This window comes from Aethalodelphis obliquidens, unplaced genomic scaffold (genome assembly GCF_003676395.1).
Source record: "Aethalodelphis obliquidens isolate GAN/ISIS:26980383/991018 unplaced genomic scaffold, ASM367639v1 scaffold11, whole genome shotgun sequence".
Taxonomy (NCBI): Eukaryota; Metazoa; Chordata; class Mammalia; order Artiodactyla; family Delphinidae; genus Aethalodelphis; species Aethalodelphis obliquidens.
In genome coordinates this window covers 26,678,216-26,697,046 of record NW_020837955.1, presented here as the reverse complement: position 1 = coordinate 26,697,046, position 18,831 = coordinate 26,678,216, and the positions used below count along the sequence as shown (strand labels likewise).

The window sequence follows — 18,831 nt, the reverse complement described above, 5'->3', positions numbered from 1 at the left end:
AAAAAAAAGTATCTATTTACATAGAAAAAAAAGTACATTTCATTGGCTCTTTTTCCTCCCAAGATTTTAATCAGCAATAGAAATTGGATTTTATTGACACCCTTGTCGTCACTTAAAATACTCATGAGATTTTTAGTAATCTTCCAATTAATCATATTAATCTGGAGTTTCTCCACTGGTGAACTGCAGATGGGTTACAGGTATGCCAAGATACTGGCCCCTTGGGGCAAAGCACCTCCAGTGGCCACAAGCAGCTTCTTCACTTTAACCAGTTCCCTTCAGTGTATCATTTTCTAAGGGACCCATGAAATGAAAATCTTGCCCATCAAAAATCTGTGCTGTGTCTGGTGTCAGGGCATGTGAGAAATCTTAACCAGTTAGAAACATTTTTTATGTGTGGTATTCTTTTGCAAATATTTGAGTTAGGGTAGTTCAGTCTACTTTCCTTTCTGTCACTGAACTAAAGTATCTTTTTGTTAAACTCAACTAGGTTCAAAATCATATTTGATTCATAAAGGGTGTGGGGTTATATGTATAATCACTCTATCCTTGAACAGTTCATATAAACATGGCTATTATTTGCCTTACATCCTATGGGAACTCTGGACGATGGGGGAGAAGGGGTGAGAGGACGCAGAATACGGTCTAGGTGGTACTCTTCTAGAGTAAAATCTGTCCACTGGGGTCACAGACGATCCTGAGTGCCTTGGAGCAGACAGCATGATGCCTTATGCTAATTCCCAACCTGGGTTCTCTAAGAAGTCCAAGTCCTGAAGGGTCTTTGAAGGTAATATATCAAGGAAGAATTGTTATTTTTGACATTTAAAAAACCGGAGTTGAGGGACTTCCCTGGCGGTCCAGTGGTTCAGACTTTGCCTTCCAATGCAGGGGGTGTGGGTTTCATCCCTGGTCAGGGAGCTAAGATCCCACATGCCCGGCGGCCAAAACACAAAACAGAAGCAATATTGTAACAAATTCAATAAAGACTTTAAAAACTTTAAAAACAAACAAACAAAAGAACCTGAGTCGAGATCATACTTTGAGTTTCTTTACTGAGATGCTAATCTTGGTTAGATCCTTACCCTGATGAGAAAGTTTGTTCGGTGTGTCTGTGTTTTTCGATTCATAAAAATGGGGAGCTAGTTAATTACTCACTAATGTAAGTACTTTGGCAGATAACAGTACTTTTGCCAAACATGAAATGCAGGACAGGTGCTGCTCGAGGTAGGAGTAATAACCGAAAACGGTTTGGGCTGTAAAAAGCACAAGACTTCCTGATGTAGTGAAAGAACCTGATCTTGGAAGACAGAGGGCTGGGTTTCAGTCCCAGCTCAGCGACCGATTAGGTACACGACAAGGACAAACCAGTTTTCCTTTCTGGGCCTTAGTTCCCCAGTGTCTGGAATGAGGAAGTTAGTCTATACGTCTTAAGTCCTCTCCAGATGTAAAATATCCATGCTTATGTGGCTCAAAGTTCTAAAATTCCACTCCTCTCAGAAGCCTTGCCAAGCTAAACCCTAAGATCCAGGTTAATGATAAGTTTCCCCAACTGTGTTGGGCAAAAACAGGAAGTCTGTGTTTTTCCCACTCCCTGTCCCAATGAATGTAATGTTTGTCCTCCCACTCTGTGTGCTCAGCCGTTTCAGCATGCATGCATATGTGCACAAGCACGGCCACTGTTCAGACAGGCCTGTATGTGCTGGTGCTGGTTTCATCTTTACAGGGCTGAAGATAAGCTCCAAGCAGTGAGCACCTTGCCAATGTGCTCTGCCCTGAGAAAGACTCTGCTCCCTGAATGAACGAGGGGAGTTGAGATCATATACCGAGATAAACTAAAGACACGTGGGAACGCTGCCTCTCTGAGGACAGACACACATCAGGTGTGTGCCGCCTCACGGTCTTCAGGCACCAGTGCCAGGCCAGTGGGAATATCAGACAGACCTGGGTCTGTGTCCCTGCTCCCCAGTGACTACCGTGGGCAAGTTACTGAATTTCTCCAAGCCTGAGTTTGTTTGTCTATAAACCAGGGAAAATAAACATTGATTCCACAGGACCGTTTAGAAGACAAAAATGCCACAATGTATGTAAAGTGCCTTTGTGCAAGGCCTGGCATCAGCAGGCTTCCATAAATAAATATTTGTCTCCTTCTTTCCTCCAATGGTTAAAGGATGTGCTATGATGCTCCTGGACTGGGGAAAAAAAAGTAACTGTACTGTGATTATGTAAGAGAAAGTCTGTGTTCTTAGGAAATTCATGCTGAGGTAGTTAGGAGTGAAGAGGTACCATGTCTCCAATGGTTCAGGAGAAATACGCATAGATCATTAGATGGATGGATGGATGGATGAATGGATGGATGGATGAACAGATAAAGATAGAGATGGTTGGAGAGACAGATGATAAAGAGACAGAGACAGAAGAGACACAGAGAGAGAATGATGAAGTAAATGGGCCAAAATGTAAAAACAGTAGTAAATCTAGGCAAAAGGTATATGTGGGGGGAGTGTTCCTTATACCTTTCTTGCAACTTTTCTGTAAGTCTGAATTATATTAAAATTAAAAGTTACTAAAATAAATTTTAAAAGATGTGCTCTGGGGCAGAAGAGCAGCTGGGTTTAGAGAGAATTGTGAGACCTGGTGTTGATGAGCTCCGCTAACATCCCACCTGACGGTCTGCCTGCTGAGCTCCCAGGAGGCACACATGCAACAGTGCATTTGGAACTTCCCAGTCCAAGGTCAAATCTCTAAGAGAGCTAAGGCGTCTGGGCTGTAACTGAAGCCCTCATTACTAACCTAAGGGGACAATTGTCCTTCACCAGCCCGGAGGACACTTCAGTCAGCTCGTAGACCAGCACGACCCAAATGCGCCTACGTGCAATCAGGCGCCTGGGCTGTACATTTTCACAGGCTGGGGTCACTCATTTAAAACCAGATGCTGCTTCCAATGGTTCATGCAGCCGAGTCCAAGACCTCTCAAGTCACCCACAAATCTTTTATAGATGGGTGGAAATGTGAAAAGAGCAGACTTGTGTAGGAAGATTCTGAGACCTTTCAATGCCCTCCGACGCAGGTGGGAACGGGCTTCGCAGATGAGTTCAAAGAACAGCACCAGTTCAAATAACTCACAGAGCTGCAATAAAAATGTGGCTCAGGGCAAGAGGCCTGCGGGGTGAGAGAAGTCTCTCAAAGTGCTTCTTAGAGCTTCTAAGTGCTTCTACGAAATGTAGATTCGATCTTCAGTAAACAATAAACAATTTTCTCTGCTCCAGCCTGATCTCCTTTAGATGTGACCTAATTTCCTCTGGCACACAGTCTGTGGGCCTCTGCTGGGTTTGTGCTAAACAAACCTGAGGACAGACACAGGGCAAATGTTTATTTCTCATGATGTTGATTTCGAACATACTATGCAGAGATTGAATGGGCATGAGTTCCAAAGCTATGGACCTTGGTGTAACTTGGAGGATAGAAAGATGTCTTTATTGATACTTTCAAATATTTTATAAAGTATATTACCTTTGACTTAGAGAAAATCTACTTTTATTGGTGCCGGATTGCCTACGGGTCTTGGGTGGCTCATGTGATGAGCAACTTCAACGTTACTGTAAACTTTAGAGTCATGGAACCTTAAAACCAGGAGGTCATCTGGTCCACACTCATCAATGTGTATGCAGACACTGATGCCTGGGAGAAGGTAAGGAACTTAATCTGTGGGCAATGAAGTAGGGGTAGATGTGTGATAACAACTCTCACTGAAAAACCAATCAATCACAGACTTGATAAATTACGGTAAACGTACACAATAGACGGTGTTACAACATCTGAGAGTGTTTTATGTTCAGATGTGAAAAGATGTCTATAAATCAATTAAAATATGTCTTGAGAGTTTATGTTTAGTGAAAAAAAACCAAGTTGCACAACAGATGATATGGGGTAATCTGACTTTCCCCAAAATATATACTTTTAGTAAATGAACATGCACATGTACACTAGCTAGAGATAGATAGCTATAGGCAAAGACATTTACCTTTGGCTTTCTCTGCAGGGTTAGAGTTTCTATTTTTTATATCTCTGTTACCGTTTAAAATTTTTTACATCATTTTACTGGCTTTGCAACAAGAAAAAATAATTCAGATTTGTAAAAAGAAAAGGAAAAAACCCAGAAAACAAAACCTACCCAGGTCTCCTGTTTCCCCACTCGTTGCTCTTTTCGAAAATGTACAAGGTGACCCCTGCCCAGGGGACAAGAGCGAGGACAGAGCTGGAATGGTGAGGGAGGGTGCCACATCAGTTAAGAACTCTCCATGCTCTTTGGCGGTCAGGAGACCAGAGTGCTCTGAGCCACGGACCCAGAAGGCCAAGCTGGACAGACAGATGTTCAAGAAACAGCCAGCAATCTGAGGGACAACGTATGACTTAAACCTCTGGTCTTTCAAAAACATTTCTATTTTCCTGTGCCTCAGTTTCCTTATTTATACACGTTTTCTGGTGTGCAGGGTCCTGGAGAGAAAGAAACCATGAAAACAATGTGTATTGTCCCAGGCCAGGGAGGCCCCATCTGAGGCACCAGCACTAAATAAACTCCAAGGTGGCTGTGAAAACTACAAGGCGGTTTTCCGGGGACAGCCAGCAGGCAAAGTGCATCTCAGGCAGGCGCAAGAAAACGATTTACAGCCTGAGAAGGCCCCTATGGCCCCTTCTAGAAACCTGATTACTCTGTTTATGACAACTCAGGCAGCAAAGGATAAAGTGCGTCTGCTCTGTCAAATGGCAGAAGCTTAAGTGAAAGTGAATGCTCCTCTCCCAGGACCCTGGGGCTGGAGGACCCTGGGGTTGGAGGGGACAGACACAAAGCACCCACCCTCGGCAAATGCAGCACACGACTGTCACTTCAGTGCCCCCATCTCTGTCAGAAATAAACATGGAAACAAAGGGCTTGCGTTCCCACCGAGCTGAGACAAATGTAAATTCAGCCAAGCCTGGGCTTGGGGGAGGCCGTAGATGCGTCATGTGGTCATTATAGATGTCGTGGCAGTTCAGATACCCTCTGAAGCCTCAGTCATGACACGGAGCACCCTGTCACTGTGTTCCCCTGCTTAAAAACAGAGGGCTTTAGAAGGAAAAACTGCTCTTTGCTCCATAAACAATAGTGATATGACAATGGCTGAGTCCTGGCTGTTCCAGCTTTTACTCAACGAAATGTGTTTCTGAAAAGACTCATGTAAACGGAATCAGGCAGAAAAAGCCCTGGCACTGGACTGGAACACACTCCTGGAGGAAAAGGCATCAAAGCCTTTATGGGTTCTCTATAGTAGCTGGAAGGGGGGAAGTGGGAGGAATTTCACTGTCCTCCTTAAATATTTCTTTTCTGTTTGAATTTTCACAAAAAGCATAAATATGTAAACAGAAAAAACCAACAGAATGCAAAAGGAGCTCGCTGGCCACTCGTGGAGCCCAGAAAAGCATCCTCTGGTAACACAGTAACCACCCCTTGATGTATCTACTTATCTTGGTAGGTCAGCATTTGTAGGCAGAAAAAAACCCAATAATTTTTCTGAGGAACTCTCCTGCTACTTAAAGGAGCCTCGCAGAGCATCGTAGCAGATTCATCAGCTCTTCATTTCTCGGCTCTTCTCCAGAGGTCAATATTTTTGGATTTCAGGTTTTTCCAAAGTGACATACCCACGTTCGATAGCATTTGCCAGAAATGGCAACAAGAGGACCAGAAGCCGACAGAAGGATGTGAACATCTAGGCACTGATGATGCAGGGAGTGGCTGGGGCAAACTGTGTCCTCATCCCCCAGATTATCCTTGGGAAGCTCACGTGACCAGCAAGGCTTCGCAGCACTTGTAACGATAAAACCAGTCAGATGAGAGCTCTTCACCTCCAATGGGTATATAGAAATGCCTCCAAATGTCGGGTTCATCTTGGGAGACACTGTCACGGTACAGGAGAATTCGGCTGCTGGGTCTGATGGCCTTTTCACCTTTTGCTCCACGGCTGCTGGCCAAAGCCTGAGAAGTCCTCATCGCCCCAGGCAGCCTCAGAGCCTGCTAAGCAGCTTGTGGAGTGGGAGTAGGGGAGGAGGGAACTTACTAATGAGAGAATCATCACGAGGGAGAGAAGTCAGAGACCCTCAGAGCTGGGTAGCAGCACTTAGCGGTTAAAAATGAGGCTTCTAGATAGAGCCGGGTTCCCTGGGTTCAAATCCCAGTGCTGCCATTTACCAGCTGTGTGACCTTAGGCAGGTTACTTAGTGTCTCTGTGCCTCAGTTTCCTCCCCTCACAGAGTTGTCTGGAGGATTAAATGAGCTAATACATACAAAAAAGTGCTAAGCATGTGTTGGGCACTATGTAAATGTGCTATTATGATCATATCCGACAATTTCTGGGCTCTCCATCATCTTCCTGCTGCTGCCAGTGCTGAAAGCAAAATGTTCCTTGTGTTGCTTCTCAGGCTCAAGCCAGGTGAATGCCCATCTCTAGGCGTCTGGGGGAAACTGTACTCGTGAATGGTCACGTGTCAGCAGATCGCTCGTGCCTGCCCCTCACCTAAGTAAAGCCCTTCCGTGGGAGCCTCTCAGCATCTCTCGGGCTGGGGAGGGCAGACATGACTACAGGGATTCCCAGACAGATTCGCACAGGAGGAACGCTGACACTGAGACTGGCCCCAAATCACATGACCAGCGGACAGAGCTGGCCTTAGCATAGGTTCCCCACAGCAGGCTAAACGGACTCGTTACACAAAAATAGCCGTTATTACTTCTTACACACTGCACGGTTCACAAAGCATTGTCACCTACATGGTCTCATTTGACCCTCACGAGGGCAGGACAATGCTGGTCTACCCTCAGACCATCGAATCAGGAGACTGTGCTCAAATGGCCACATAAGATGTTCCGAGATTAGAGGCATGATCAGAAGGATCAAAGCCAAGTGAAAACCTAACTTCAAAAGTCATTATTAGGAGAGTATTTTCCCCATTTAAGGAAATAGAGCCTCAGAGAAGTAAAGCCATTTGCCCAAGGCCTCTCAGCTGCAGGATCCGGAACTGGGACATGAACTTAGGGCCTCTTGCCTCCCTATCCACAGCAAAGGGCCTCTGGTTCACTGGTCAGTGCCGGAGGACGCAGTTGAGGCACAGACAGACACAGAGTCACCCTGCCCTTGCCTCTCCTCGCTCCCTCAGCCCCTGCCCCTTCATAAAGGGACTCAGTTGACACGGGCTCTCTTTCCCGTGCCCAGACCCCTGGCCCATCTGGCACCCAGCCCTGCCTCCCCTGTCTGGGTCACAGCCCCTTTCCGCTCAGTGCTGGGGTCTCAGAACTGGCTCCGTGGTCCACAGTGTGGGAAACAGGCCCTGGGGTAGGTGGTGCTGGAGCGGACAGCGCCCCCATGGGACACAAGGTCAAGTCATCGGGCGTCTGACTCCAAGACAAATGCCAGGTTCACTGAACCCAGCCATTCTGCTCTCCTAGGACTGACCCCAAGCTGTCACTGACGGGCCGTGGCTCTCAGCCTGAAGACTGAAGAGGGAAACCACAACATTCCTTCACACACGGGCTTGCAGACAGGGGCTCCCTCTTGAAGCACGTCTCCCCGAAACACAAATAAACAGACACAAACAAATGGAAATCTCGGCCCAGACAGGCCTCACTTCTCATCATGAACCTCTTCGCCTCCCCACTCACTCAGCCCCCAGGGTCTAAAACCTACACTTCTCTGCTTGCTCTTCCTGAGTTTTGCTCAAATGCCCCGACAGACACGTGGAAGGGACGGCACGTGGAGGCCCGCTCTGCTGAGCGCAAGAAGAAAGAGCCTGCAGCTGCTCACATCACGAATTGGAAAAATACAGGCACAGGCAAAACCACACAGACACGCGCCCTCGAGCAGGGTTCAGTCAAACACAGTTTGCTTTACAGGTGGCTCTGCGGCTCCCACCCCCTTCCCCACATTTGCCAGGGAGGAAGAGAAGCTGGGCAGCTCCTGGGGGACCAGGCTACACGCAGGGGGAAAACTGAGGTGGGGAGAGCGAGTTGTCACAATTGCTGGAAAAAGGAGGAATGAATCTTTAGAGCTTTGGGGGACGAAAGTGCCCGTTGTAGAGAGGAAGGAACACAAACACAACTAAAAACGAAGTATTGATATTATGCAGACGTCACCATTTCCCCAAGGGGTCAAAAATACCACTAGTGCACGGTCCGTACTTTTCAAACACATTTTCTCTTTCTGTTCAAGTTTCAGAATTACCCACTCACAGGAAATGGTCCACTTCAATAAAATGTCCAAGTCTTAGAAAACACACAGCACACACACACACACACACACACACACACATATATACACACACACACACAAAACCCTCATACTTATTTTTTTCTAAACCAGTGCTGAATGCTAGAAAATCTTTGAGTGCTTTCAATTTTAAGAAATTATGTCAGCTTTTTAATCTATGTGTTTCAACACCAGCTGGACTGAATTAAACAACTCTTTTTTAAAAAAAATATTCATCCATTTATTTATTTATTTGGCTGTGCCGGGTCCCAGTTGTGGCATGTGGGATCTCCAGTTGCGGCATGCAAACTCCCAGCTGTGGCACACAGGATCCAGTTCCCTGACCAGGGACTGAACCCAGGCCCCCTGCACTGGGAGCGTGGAGCCCCAGCCTGTGGACCACCAGGGAAAACCCTGAAGTAAACAACTCTTGACCTCTGCTTTCCTGCTCTGCACTAAGCCCCATCTGTGCCAGCTTCACCCTAGCCCCTTCTGTACCTCTACACCCAGGCAGAGCAGGTGATACAAATGCGTTGATGATGACAAATGACAGCGGAGAAAATGCTTCTGTACTCACATTTGTCCCTGGGGAAGCTGAAGGGAATGCGGGATTTGACTGAGTAAATGACCTCGCAGGAATGGCCGCATATGATGTTCCAAGATTTGAGGAGTAATCTAGACGGTAAATTACACAAAACTGGGTGAAAACCTAGTCATTTCCTTGACCTTCAGAAGTCATTATTTATGGATATGTGCAAGAGTAATGTTCCTCCTATTTAAAACTAAAAATGACATTTTACTAAATGTTCTTTTAAAAAAATATTAAATTTAGCTTTTCTTTCTTGAAATAAATCATTCTTTCTCATAAATGTTTAAAAGTCGTAAGGCAAACATAATAAAATAACTGGTTTAAGCCCCCCAAAATAAAGTCATTATTAGGAGAGAAGTGGGAAGAGAAAAGTGAAAATTCCATTTTAACACAGTGATTAGTGATTGGCATGATTATACTTCTGGGCATGTTGATAACCAGCAAAGCTTTACGTCTAAAACACGTAGAAAACACTGAGGAGGCCAGAGAGCAGACCCAATGCATTTTAGCATCTTGGGATCTGTTTGCTTTATAGATGTGTCCACAAAGGCACATCGGGGACATTTGGTTATTAAAGATGGGGAGTAAATGTCAAACAGATAGCTAGTGGGAAGCAGCCGCATAGCACAGGGAGATCAGCTCGGTGCTGTGTGTCCACCTAGAGGGGTGGGATAGGGAGGGTGGGAGGGAGACGCAAGAGGCAGGAGATATGGGGATATATGTATATGTAGAGCTGATTCACTTTGTTATAAAGCAGAAACTAACACAACATTGTAAAGCAATTACACTCCAATAAAGATGTTAAAAAAATAAATAAATAAAGGTGGGGAGTAAGAAGCCTTTGGAAAACTGATTTCTGCTTCAAGCTGCTGATCTGTGGGGCCCTTTCTCACCTTCGTTCCCAGCAGGGTTATAAACGGCTGTGCTGTTGGGAGAGGCACACAGTGTTCCCTCTGCAGAACCGAGTACACACCGGACAGCGGCGCTGGAGAGGGGTGAAAAAGGGGAACCAGTTACTCAATAAGTTAAACAAAGAATTGCCATGTGACCCAGAAATTCCACTCCAAGGCTTAGACCCCAAATAGCAGAAAATAAATGTTCAAACAGAGATGTTCACAGCAGCCCTATTCATAATAACCAAAAGGTAGAAACACCCCAAATACAGATCAAAAGATGAATGGATAAACACAATGTTTATATATATATATATATATATATATATATAAAAATATTATTCAGCCATAAAATGGCTACATACGCTACAATGTGGGTGAACCTTGAAAATATGCTAAGTGAAAAAGCCAGTCACAAAAGGTCACATGTTATATGATTCTATTCATATTCAATGCTCAGAAGAAGCAAATCCATGAAGACAGAAAGCAGAGTAGTGGTTGCCAGGGGCGGGGGGTAGGGAGGGGGAATGGGGAGTGACTGCCTAATGGATATAAGTTTCCTCTGGGGGTGATGAAAATGTTCTGGAACTAGAGACTGGTAGTATTTGCAAAACCTTGTGAATGTGCTAAATACCATTGAACTGTACACCTTAAAGTGGTTAACATGGTGAGTCTTATCACAATAAAAAAATGGGGAGCCAGAAAAGAAATGCCTTTTTAAAATCACTTTTTTAAATTGTGGTAAAATACACATAACATAAAACTTACCATCTTAACCATTTTTAAGTGTACGGTTCGGTGGCATTGAGTACATTCACACTGTTCGGCAACCATCGCTACCCTCCATCTTCCGAAGAACTCTTTCCCATCTTGTAAAACGGAAGCTCTGTACTACCTCCCCAGCCCCTTCTCCCCGCCCCTGGCAGCCACCCTTCTACTTTCTGTCTCTATGAATCTGACGACTCTCAGTACTTCCTGGAAGTGGAATCACACAGCATTTGTCCTTTTGTGACTGGCTTATCTCACTTAGAGTAACGTCCTCAAGGTTCACCCATGTTGTTGCCTGTGTCAGAAATTCCTTCCTTTTGAAGGCTGAATAATATCGCACTGTAAACACAGACCACATGTGTTTATCTATTCACCTGGCCTGGACATTTGGGTTGCTTCTACCTGTTGGTTACTGTAAATAAGGAAGGGAGGCCTTTTGGATGAGCTCATTTCAAAACACTTAACCCCATCCTCTGTTCTACATCCCTGGGCCCAGGCTCCTCTCTTCTGTGTGGGTATCTGGAACCCCTTCCTCACTGGTCTCCCCGAGTCTGCCTTTGCCCCCACCACCTATTCTCAGCATGGCAGCCAGGGTCCCAGTCAGTGAAGCCAGAGCACATCCCTTCTCTGCTCAGCCCTCCAGGGCTCCAGTCCCATTCAAATCAAAAGTGAAAGTCCTCTCCACAAGCCCCAGTGCTCAGGATGCAGCCCCACTACTTCCCTGGCTCCTCCCCCCAGGTACTCCGCACTGCTCACACTGATGCTGCCGGAGCATCCTTGGACCACGCCAGGGCTCTCAAACTCGCCGTTCCTTCTGCTGGGAGTGCATGTCCCCCAGACGGCCACGGTTCATTCCATGCCCTCCTGGGATGTCCTCAGTGAGGCCTTCCCACCACCAGCCCCTCTGAGTGTGCACACACACACACACACACACACACACACTTCCTGCCTCTGCCCTGATGCCATTTTCTGCTTAGCGTTTACCACCAGAGATGCTATAGAGTTCACTAGTTTATCATCTGACACTGCCCCACCCCCCTGCCATTAAGTGTAAAGCTCCTTGAGAACAGGGATTTGCTTGTTTTGTCCTCTGCTCTTTCCCCAGCAAGAACAAAGCAAGGCGCACAGTAAGTGCTCAGTGAACGTGCGCTGAGTGCATGCATGAACCTGTCCTCCTGGACAGCACTTACTTTTCAGAGAAGAGCAGGCATTTCTGAGCATGGAGTTTCCCTTTTACATGCAGCTCCCAGTCCTAGGCCAGAAGGAGAGAAAAATGACCGAAGGAGAACTGAGCCCCCAGGAAGGCAGTGGATGAGTACAGATTTCCTCCTAAGGGCAGGGAGGGCAGAGTGCCCAGATGCTGGACCAGCCCTGCTGATGCCTCTCCCTCCCCTGCTCCCCTCCCATCCAGGCTCCTCCCCCGTTCCTGCCTCCCTAACCAGCCGTCACTGTCATCATCATCATCATCATCATCGGCCTCCACCTGCACATCCCATGCCTATCTTGGACAGGAGCCCAGATTCACAAGTCTGATTTCCTCTTCCCCTCTCAGGGGGCCCCTGGTCCCACCACACCTCCGATGTACATATGAGAATCTGGCAGGTGGACTCCCAGGGAGTTGCAAAGCCTTAGAAAAGACTTATGAGAGACAAAATCCTCTATCAACTCCCACGTTAGCCGGCCCCCTCCTGAGACAGGAGATGAGAGGGTATGGTCCACCCAAGTGACAGGGATGCGTTTGCATGACATAACCCAAGCAGGGGTGAATGACACACTGTGGTGTGTTGCCCGCTAAACAAGGATTACTGTGCTCTGCAGACAAGATGAGAGACAAGAGGCCGTACAGCTCAGTGATAAGAGGCACAGGCTCTGGGAGGGTCAGACCCACGTTTGAATCTCCACTCCACCACTTTCTGGCTATGGGGCCCTGGACAAGTCATTTCATCTCTCTGGGCCTCAGTTTCTGCATCTGTAAAATGAGTATAATAATAGTATCTACCTTGGAGAGTTACCGCTGACACAGAGGAAGGGTTTAATATCTGCTAACTGCAATTATTCTTGCTTTGGAATATTTTACTGCATCATCAATACATCTTGGGGGAAAATTTATACTACCATGGACTTTTGTTTGCAGGGGCCCAAAGCACTTTACAACCACTGAAAAGGTGTAATAAGGCTCTACCTCCATTTTGCAGATGCAGAAGCTGAGGCCTCTATAACAATTTGTCTAGGTCCCACCTGAGAATTACTCCCTTGCCCAACTCAAAATTCTGCTAACACTTTCCCCCTTTTGTACTCAGTACAGTATACGTTCTCAAGGAATGTAGGCAAGGAAGCAGAGGCTAATTCCTGAGTCTCTTTTCCATAACCCAAGTGGGGTCACTTGGTGCTCCACTCACCCTCATCTCTCACCTATAACCATGGGTAAGAATCTCTTATTTGCCTTAAAGCAAGGGACTGGCCCTGATACATTTCTGAAATTCCTTCTGGTTCTAATACCTAGGCTTTTCGTCAAGGGTACTGATGGCAAAATTCTGTTACCCAGTCCCCAAATGTCACAGTTCCTTGCCCGTGAGCAGCAGGAGTTGGGCTGTGGTGGAGAGCCCACAAGGCTCCGCTGTGGCTCCCAGCCGGTCCTGGATGACTCACCTTCAAATCAAACACCTTCTTGTCGCAGATGCTACAGACGTGGGGCAGGTGGAGGGGGGTCACACCGTGAAAGTCATTCAGCTCGTGCGCCTGCAAGGGCTGCACAGACAGCATCGCCTGCTCCTCCGTGGCCTGCCGCCAGGCTCCGCTGAAACCCTGTTTGCTGTTGTTGAGCCGACCCCCAAAGGAAGGAGGGGTCCTGTCTGGGGTGGGCTCCTCGGGGTCATACAGCTCATAGGGCTGGCTGGGGGCTGGAGGCCACAGGTTGGGGACTGCTCTAAGGTCGGGCTTGCTTTGGCCAGAGAATCCATGGGGGCTCTCCCACTGGCTGTTCGGACCCTGCAGCAGCGGACCTACCTCGCCTTTCAAGCCCCCGGCCGGCTCAGCCGCAAATCCACCTGCCACCTGTGACCCTTGGGCGTTGGGTCCGTAGAAGTCCGTGGGAAAGGCGGCTTGGCCATCTTGCCCTGAGTGGCTGTAGTGCCCTTCATAGGTCACGCCGCCCGAGGTAGAGGCCGAGGCTGGCAGGAAACTGGGCTGACCATCAGTTTCAGAGCCATATGCCTGGCCCGAGTTGGCTTTACCATACTCGTAGAATCCCGCTGCAGCAGGGGCGGGCCCAGTCTTGCCGATGTCCAAGATGACTGCTGGCTGGGCAGGGGTCTGAGGCATGACCCCGCTGAAAGGGTGCATCACAATGGCATTGGGGGGCTGGCTGGGGAGACTCACAGAGGGCCCTGGGCCTCGTGTCTGGCCCTGGGGCGAGAAGGCAATTGCATTAGAGGGAAACCGGGAACTGGGCATGGTTGCTGCGTGTTGGGGCACCCCGGTGTGGCCATGGGGGGAGCTGATCATGGACGGATGCCTCAACTGGTTGAAGAGAGGCTGGGACATGGCCACTTTGGAGAGGACTTGGTTCAGGACGGTGGCGGCCGCGGTGTTGTTGGTGACGGCCGTCTGTGCCAGCTTTAGCCGGTGGAGGGTGAGCTGAGCTTGCAGCTGAGCCAGCTGGAGGCTCGCGGGCGAAGGAAGCAGCGGGTTTGCGTTACTGACCGAGAACGGGGTCTTGTCCAGGAGCTTGGCGGCACTGCAGGGAGACAAAGGCCTAGATGCACAGCTGTTTTCCACCCAGGGGGACAACAGGCTGTTTGTTTGCTCATCCGTGGTCGCCCCTCCCATACAAACAAGACCCTCCCACACAGGCCCCACATGTAATCGAGTCTGCAAAAACCTATACTCATACACATCAATTAAACAATTATTTTAAAACTCCAACAGAAAAATTCTTATATGGTATAATGTTCAATCTCACTGGTAATCAAAGAGATACAAGTTAAACCATTAGAAACAAATATTTGCCTAGCGAAGTACAAATATATATATATATATATATATATACACACACACGTATATATAACTATATAGCCATATATATATCTCACAGTACTCAGTGCTGGTGAGATAAAGCAGAATGGATACGATATCAATGATAGTCTAAACTCGTGCGACTTTGTCCAAAGGTAGTCTGGCTGTAATGCATTCATTACAGCCATACTCTTTGACCCAATAATTCAATTCTATAAATCTAGCCTAAGAAAATGAGCTAAAATGCAGACAAAACTTGATACCCAAAGATGTTTAATGATACTACATTATTTAAGAGTCCAACGTTGAAAGTTACAAATAACTGATAATAGTAGGGAGGGGAGTTTTAAAGTGAGTAAATTATAACATATTTATAGCATGCAATGTTCAGTAACCATTCACTACCGGTGCGTACATTTCTATTGTATTATGTAATATTTAAGACATTCAAAAAAGTGTTCCCGGGCTTCCCTGGTGGCACAGTGGTTGGGAGTCCGCCTGCTGATGCGGGGGACACGGGTTCATGCCCTGGTCCGGGAAGATCCCACATGCCGCGGAGCGGCTGGGCCCGTGAGCCATGGCCGCTGGGCCTGAGCGTCCAGAGCCTGTGCTCCGCGACGGGAGGGGCCACGGCAGTGAGAGGCCCGCGTAACGCAAAAAAGCCCAAAACAAACAAAAAAGTGTTCCCATCACCGAGCTTAAGACAGAAAACATGCCACCACACTAAGTCCTCCTTGGGTATCTGCTCTCCCATCCTCATCCCACACTCATCCTTGCCGGTCATAGGCTCCATTTTGAATTTGGTAAGGTCATCGTTTACAAAGGAAAAAAAAATTAGTGACACGAGAAAAATCCATAGACTCTAATGTTAAATGAAAAAAGTAGTCTTCAAAATTGCACACAGAGTGAATCGTGTGTGTATATTTCTGCCTAACACATTTTCATCCTTGTCCTCATTTCACATCCAAAAGCAACAAGAATCATGTGCCCTTCAGTTCACTCTCAAACCCAACTAGCACAGGAAAAAATCAAAAAATTACAAGTGAAGAATCTGAATTTGAGATCACAGGCAGTGGTGGGCTCTCACAGAATCTTATTTCGGGGGTGTTCTGTCTGACACGTGCCTTTCACGTGACCCCTGTTGGTTGGTTACGGTGTTTTCTAGACCAAAAATCAGGACCCGTGGACTGGAAAGGGAACAGACTTTCCCAGAAAATCTGGGACACGTGGTTACCATTGTCATGGCTCTTTTGTAAGACCCTATATTTCCTGGTCTTAAAGTCCCCTTCCGAGGAGTGGGTGCAATCAGGAAATGTGTTCGGGATGTTGATAAACTGGAATTCTCAGGACATTTTAATGGGAAGAATGGGACCGTGCAATTGAGATTGGGATTGCCATGGACAGCCCAGGCTGCACGTTCAGCATGTCTACGGCAGTGTGGGATAGAAACTGCAAAGCTGGGACACTTTAGACAAGGTGTCCACTGTCACATGCTCTGTCCCATACAAGTCTGATGACAATGAAACAAAGGAGAAGGGCCAGAGGTAGGGACAGGCGAGGGAAAAAAGGGAGGTATGTGGCATGTCACTCCTCTCCCACTTTGGGTTGGCGCGTTACATTGGTCCGAGAGAATGAGGGGAGGCAGGTGGGGGAGGCAGGTGAGTGTGAGAGATTCTCACATTTACTGCGACACTGTGTGGCCAGTGCTTTGCCTATGTTATCTCATGGGATCTCGCCATTAGTCCTATGGGCTATGGGTAACCTCACCCCAGTTTTGCAGGGCAAGAACCTAAAGCTCAGAGAGATTAGGTGATCTACTTAACGAATACCCATTGTTGGTGAGTACAGACCAGGGAGTCAAACCCCAGCCAGGCTTTGCAAAGAAGAGAAGGGGCACAAGTGGTTAAGTACACAGCTCCTCAGCCCTCCCCGAGGACTTCTTCATGGCCTGCTTCACTGTTTTGCCTGAAGTGAGTTCTCAGAACATTAGGCACACCCACATTCAAATTCAAGTACAAAACACACTTCGCAGCCAGACAAAAACGACTTTGTCTTACTCTTTCTCATTCTATGAGAGATCAAGAATTTGCTGTAAGTCATTAAAGAGACAGGACCTTCACCCAGCCGGCAGCCCTGCTGTGCTCCAAGGACAACACAGGCTGGCTGCGTTTTAAGATACTGGGGGGCTGGTTAAAGGTCGTGACAGACCTTTTCTCCTCTGGGTAGTTGTGCTGGTTGCAGCCAAGCCTTGGTGGCCCCAGTGTGGCCCGGGCACAAACCATGGCAGCAGCAGAGTTGCGGAAGTGCTAACTGTCCACGTAGGCAAGAATATGAAAGGAAAGGGAGGATGCTCTAGAGTCTGGTGATAGGTTTCTACTTGTGTAGTATTAAGTAGCTGAGCTTTGGAGGAGCAATTAAGCTTAACTCAAAACCCTGCCCACACAGTGCCAACCCTTCCTACCAGGGCTGTCCTGCAACGCAGCCTGTCCTTGCTAACAAGGCAATGATGAGGTGCCAACTTGGTTTCCATGAGAGAGTAGGACAAGGTTGGTTCCGTTTTTCCCAGAGAAGTCAACTGTGTTTTCTAAAACTGTGTTCTGGGCTGGAGGGAGCTCTTGCTGGAGTTTCCCCTTTGCCTCTGAAAGGACACGCAAGGAAGAGCCGTCTTTCCAACTTCTGCTTTGCCTAGCAAATTCCTATTGTCCTTAACTTGAATCAACCTTGAATGGAAGTGATTTCACAGGAATCATCAGAGCTAGATAACTTTATGAACCAAAGACCCTTCGATAAAAAAGAAAAGGCACTTTATCCTACTTATAAAAAGCCTTAAAATTCTTAGCCTATCAGCATTAATAACTTAAAATTCAGGTGCATATAACAATCATACTTCTGAGCCAAAAATTGGGGCATGTCTACCCTAAAGGGTAGAACAGAGGTCACCCTCCTGTCTTCCTTGGTTTTTCACTGTCACATCACTGCCTTATATTGAAAATAACTGCTTATGTGCCTCTCTCCCTCCACTAAACGTAAGCTCCACCAGGGCAGGGAGCACGTCTCGGAGATTCTCGCATTTTCCGGGCACACTGCCTCGCACTTGGTGGGTACTTGGTAACCGCCACGAACAGAATGAAGAAGGAAGATAATGGATGCATTATAGGAAGGAGAATCTAAATATATGCAGAAAACAAATGGATTTTGCTGTTGTATACAGCTTACACTTCACTCAGGTACAGAGCCACCGGCCTAGGGAGCTGTCTACAATTCCCCATTCCAAAGCAAGAGTTCCAATACTTTCACTCCCTGTCCAAATCTAGGTTTTGAAATCAAATGGATAATCCCTGTGGTAGGCTGAATAATGAACACCCCCCCACAAAAAAAATATCTCTACATCCTAATCCCCAGAACCTGTGAATCTTACCTAAAATGGTAAAGGGGACTGTACAGATGTGATTAAATTAAGGATCTTGAGATGGAGAGATTATCCTGGATTATCTGAGTTGACCCAATGTAATCACAAGAGTCCTTATAAAATAGAGGCAGGGGGATCAGAGTCAGAGAGAGAAGATGTAAGGATGGAAGCAGAGTCAGAGAGGAGAAAAGATGCTATGCTGCTGGCTTGGAAGATAGGGGGAGGGGCCGTGAGCCACGGAAATGCAAGTGGTCTCTAGAAACTGGAAAAGACAAGGAAACAAAATTTCCCCTCGAGCCTCCAGAAGGAACCAGCCTTGCTGACACCCTGACTTTGGCCCCGTGAGACTGATTTCGGACTTCTGATCCCCAGAACTGTAAGAAATTTAAATTTAACTGTAAATTACTAAATTTGTGGTAACATGTTACAGAAGCAATAGGAAATTTATAAAATCCACCAAGAAAATTAGATGCAAAAGAGGCTTCCACTCAGAGAGGCAGCAGTGGGTGTGGGGACATTGGCTGGATCTTTCTGGTATGAACTCTTGCCCCCAGAGATCCTGGGGAGCACAGACCATCTGACCCAGGATCTGAACACCCTCTGGGAACTTAGCCAAGAGCCAGAAAAACCCAGAAGTCTCTTCCTTTTCCGAGTCACATTTCTCTAAGCAGCTGGAGCAATGGCACCCTGGGAGAATTACAGACCCTTAGCGATCAAGTCATCCACCCCTCTCATTAACAAAGAAAGTGACTTGCCCAAAGGCACACAGTTGGGTGGCAGTAAAACCTCAATGAAAACCCAGAGCTTTCAAACCAGCTTCTAGCGCCTGACAGAATAGCCTTGCCTCCAAAAGCCTTAAGTTCCAGAACTATCTATTTCATCACCAAA

At 47.1% G+C, this 18,831-nt stretch overlaps 1 protein-coding gene across 1 annotated transcript in view; it reads right to left on the bottom strand.

The window, feature by feature from the left end:
• RBM20 (RNA binding motif protein 20) overlaps nucleotides 1–16,816 on the bottom strand; it is a 63,654-nt gene extending 46,838 nt beyond the window's left edge. The window contains exons 1-5 of the mRNA XM_027113084.1: nucleotides 16,743–16,816; nucleotides 13,170–14,256; nucleotides 11,711–11,772; nucleotides 9,753–9,844; nucleotides 8,848–8,945 (exon numbers count right to left, since the gene is read on the bottom strand). Coding sequence (XP_026968885.1) covers nucleotides 8,848–8,945; nucleotides 9,753–9,844; nucleotides 11,711–11,772; nucleotides 13,170–14,256; nucleotides 16,743–16,816 — 1,413 coding nt within the window. The remainder of the gene's footprint in view (nucleotides 1–8,847; nucleotides 8,946–9,752; nucleotides 9,845–11,710; nucleotides 11,773–13,169; nucleotides 14,257–16,742) is intronic.
• Nucleotides 16,817–18,831: the final 2,015 nt, after the last annotated feature.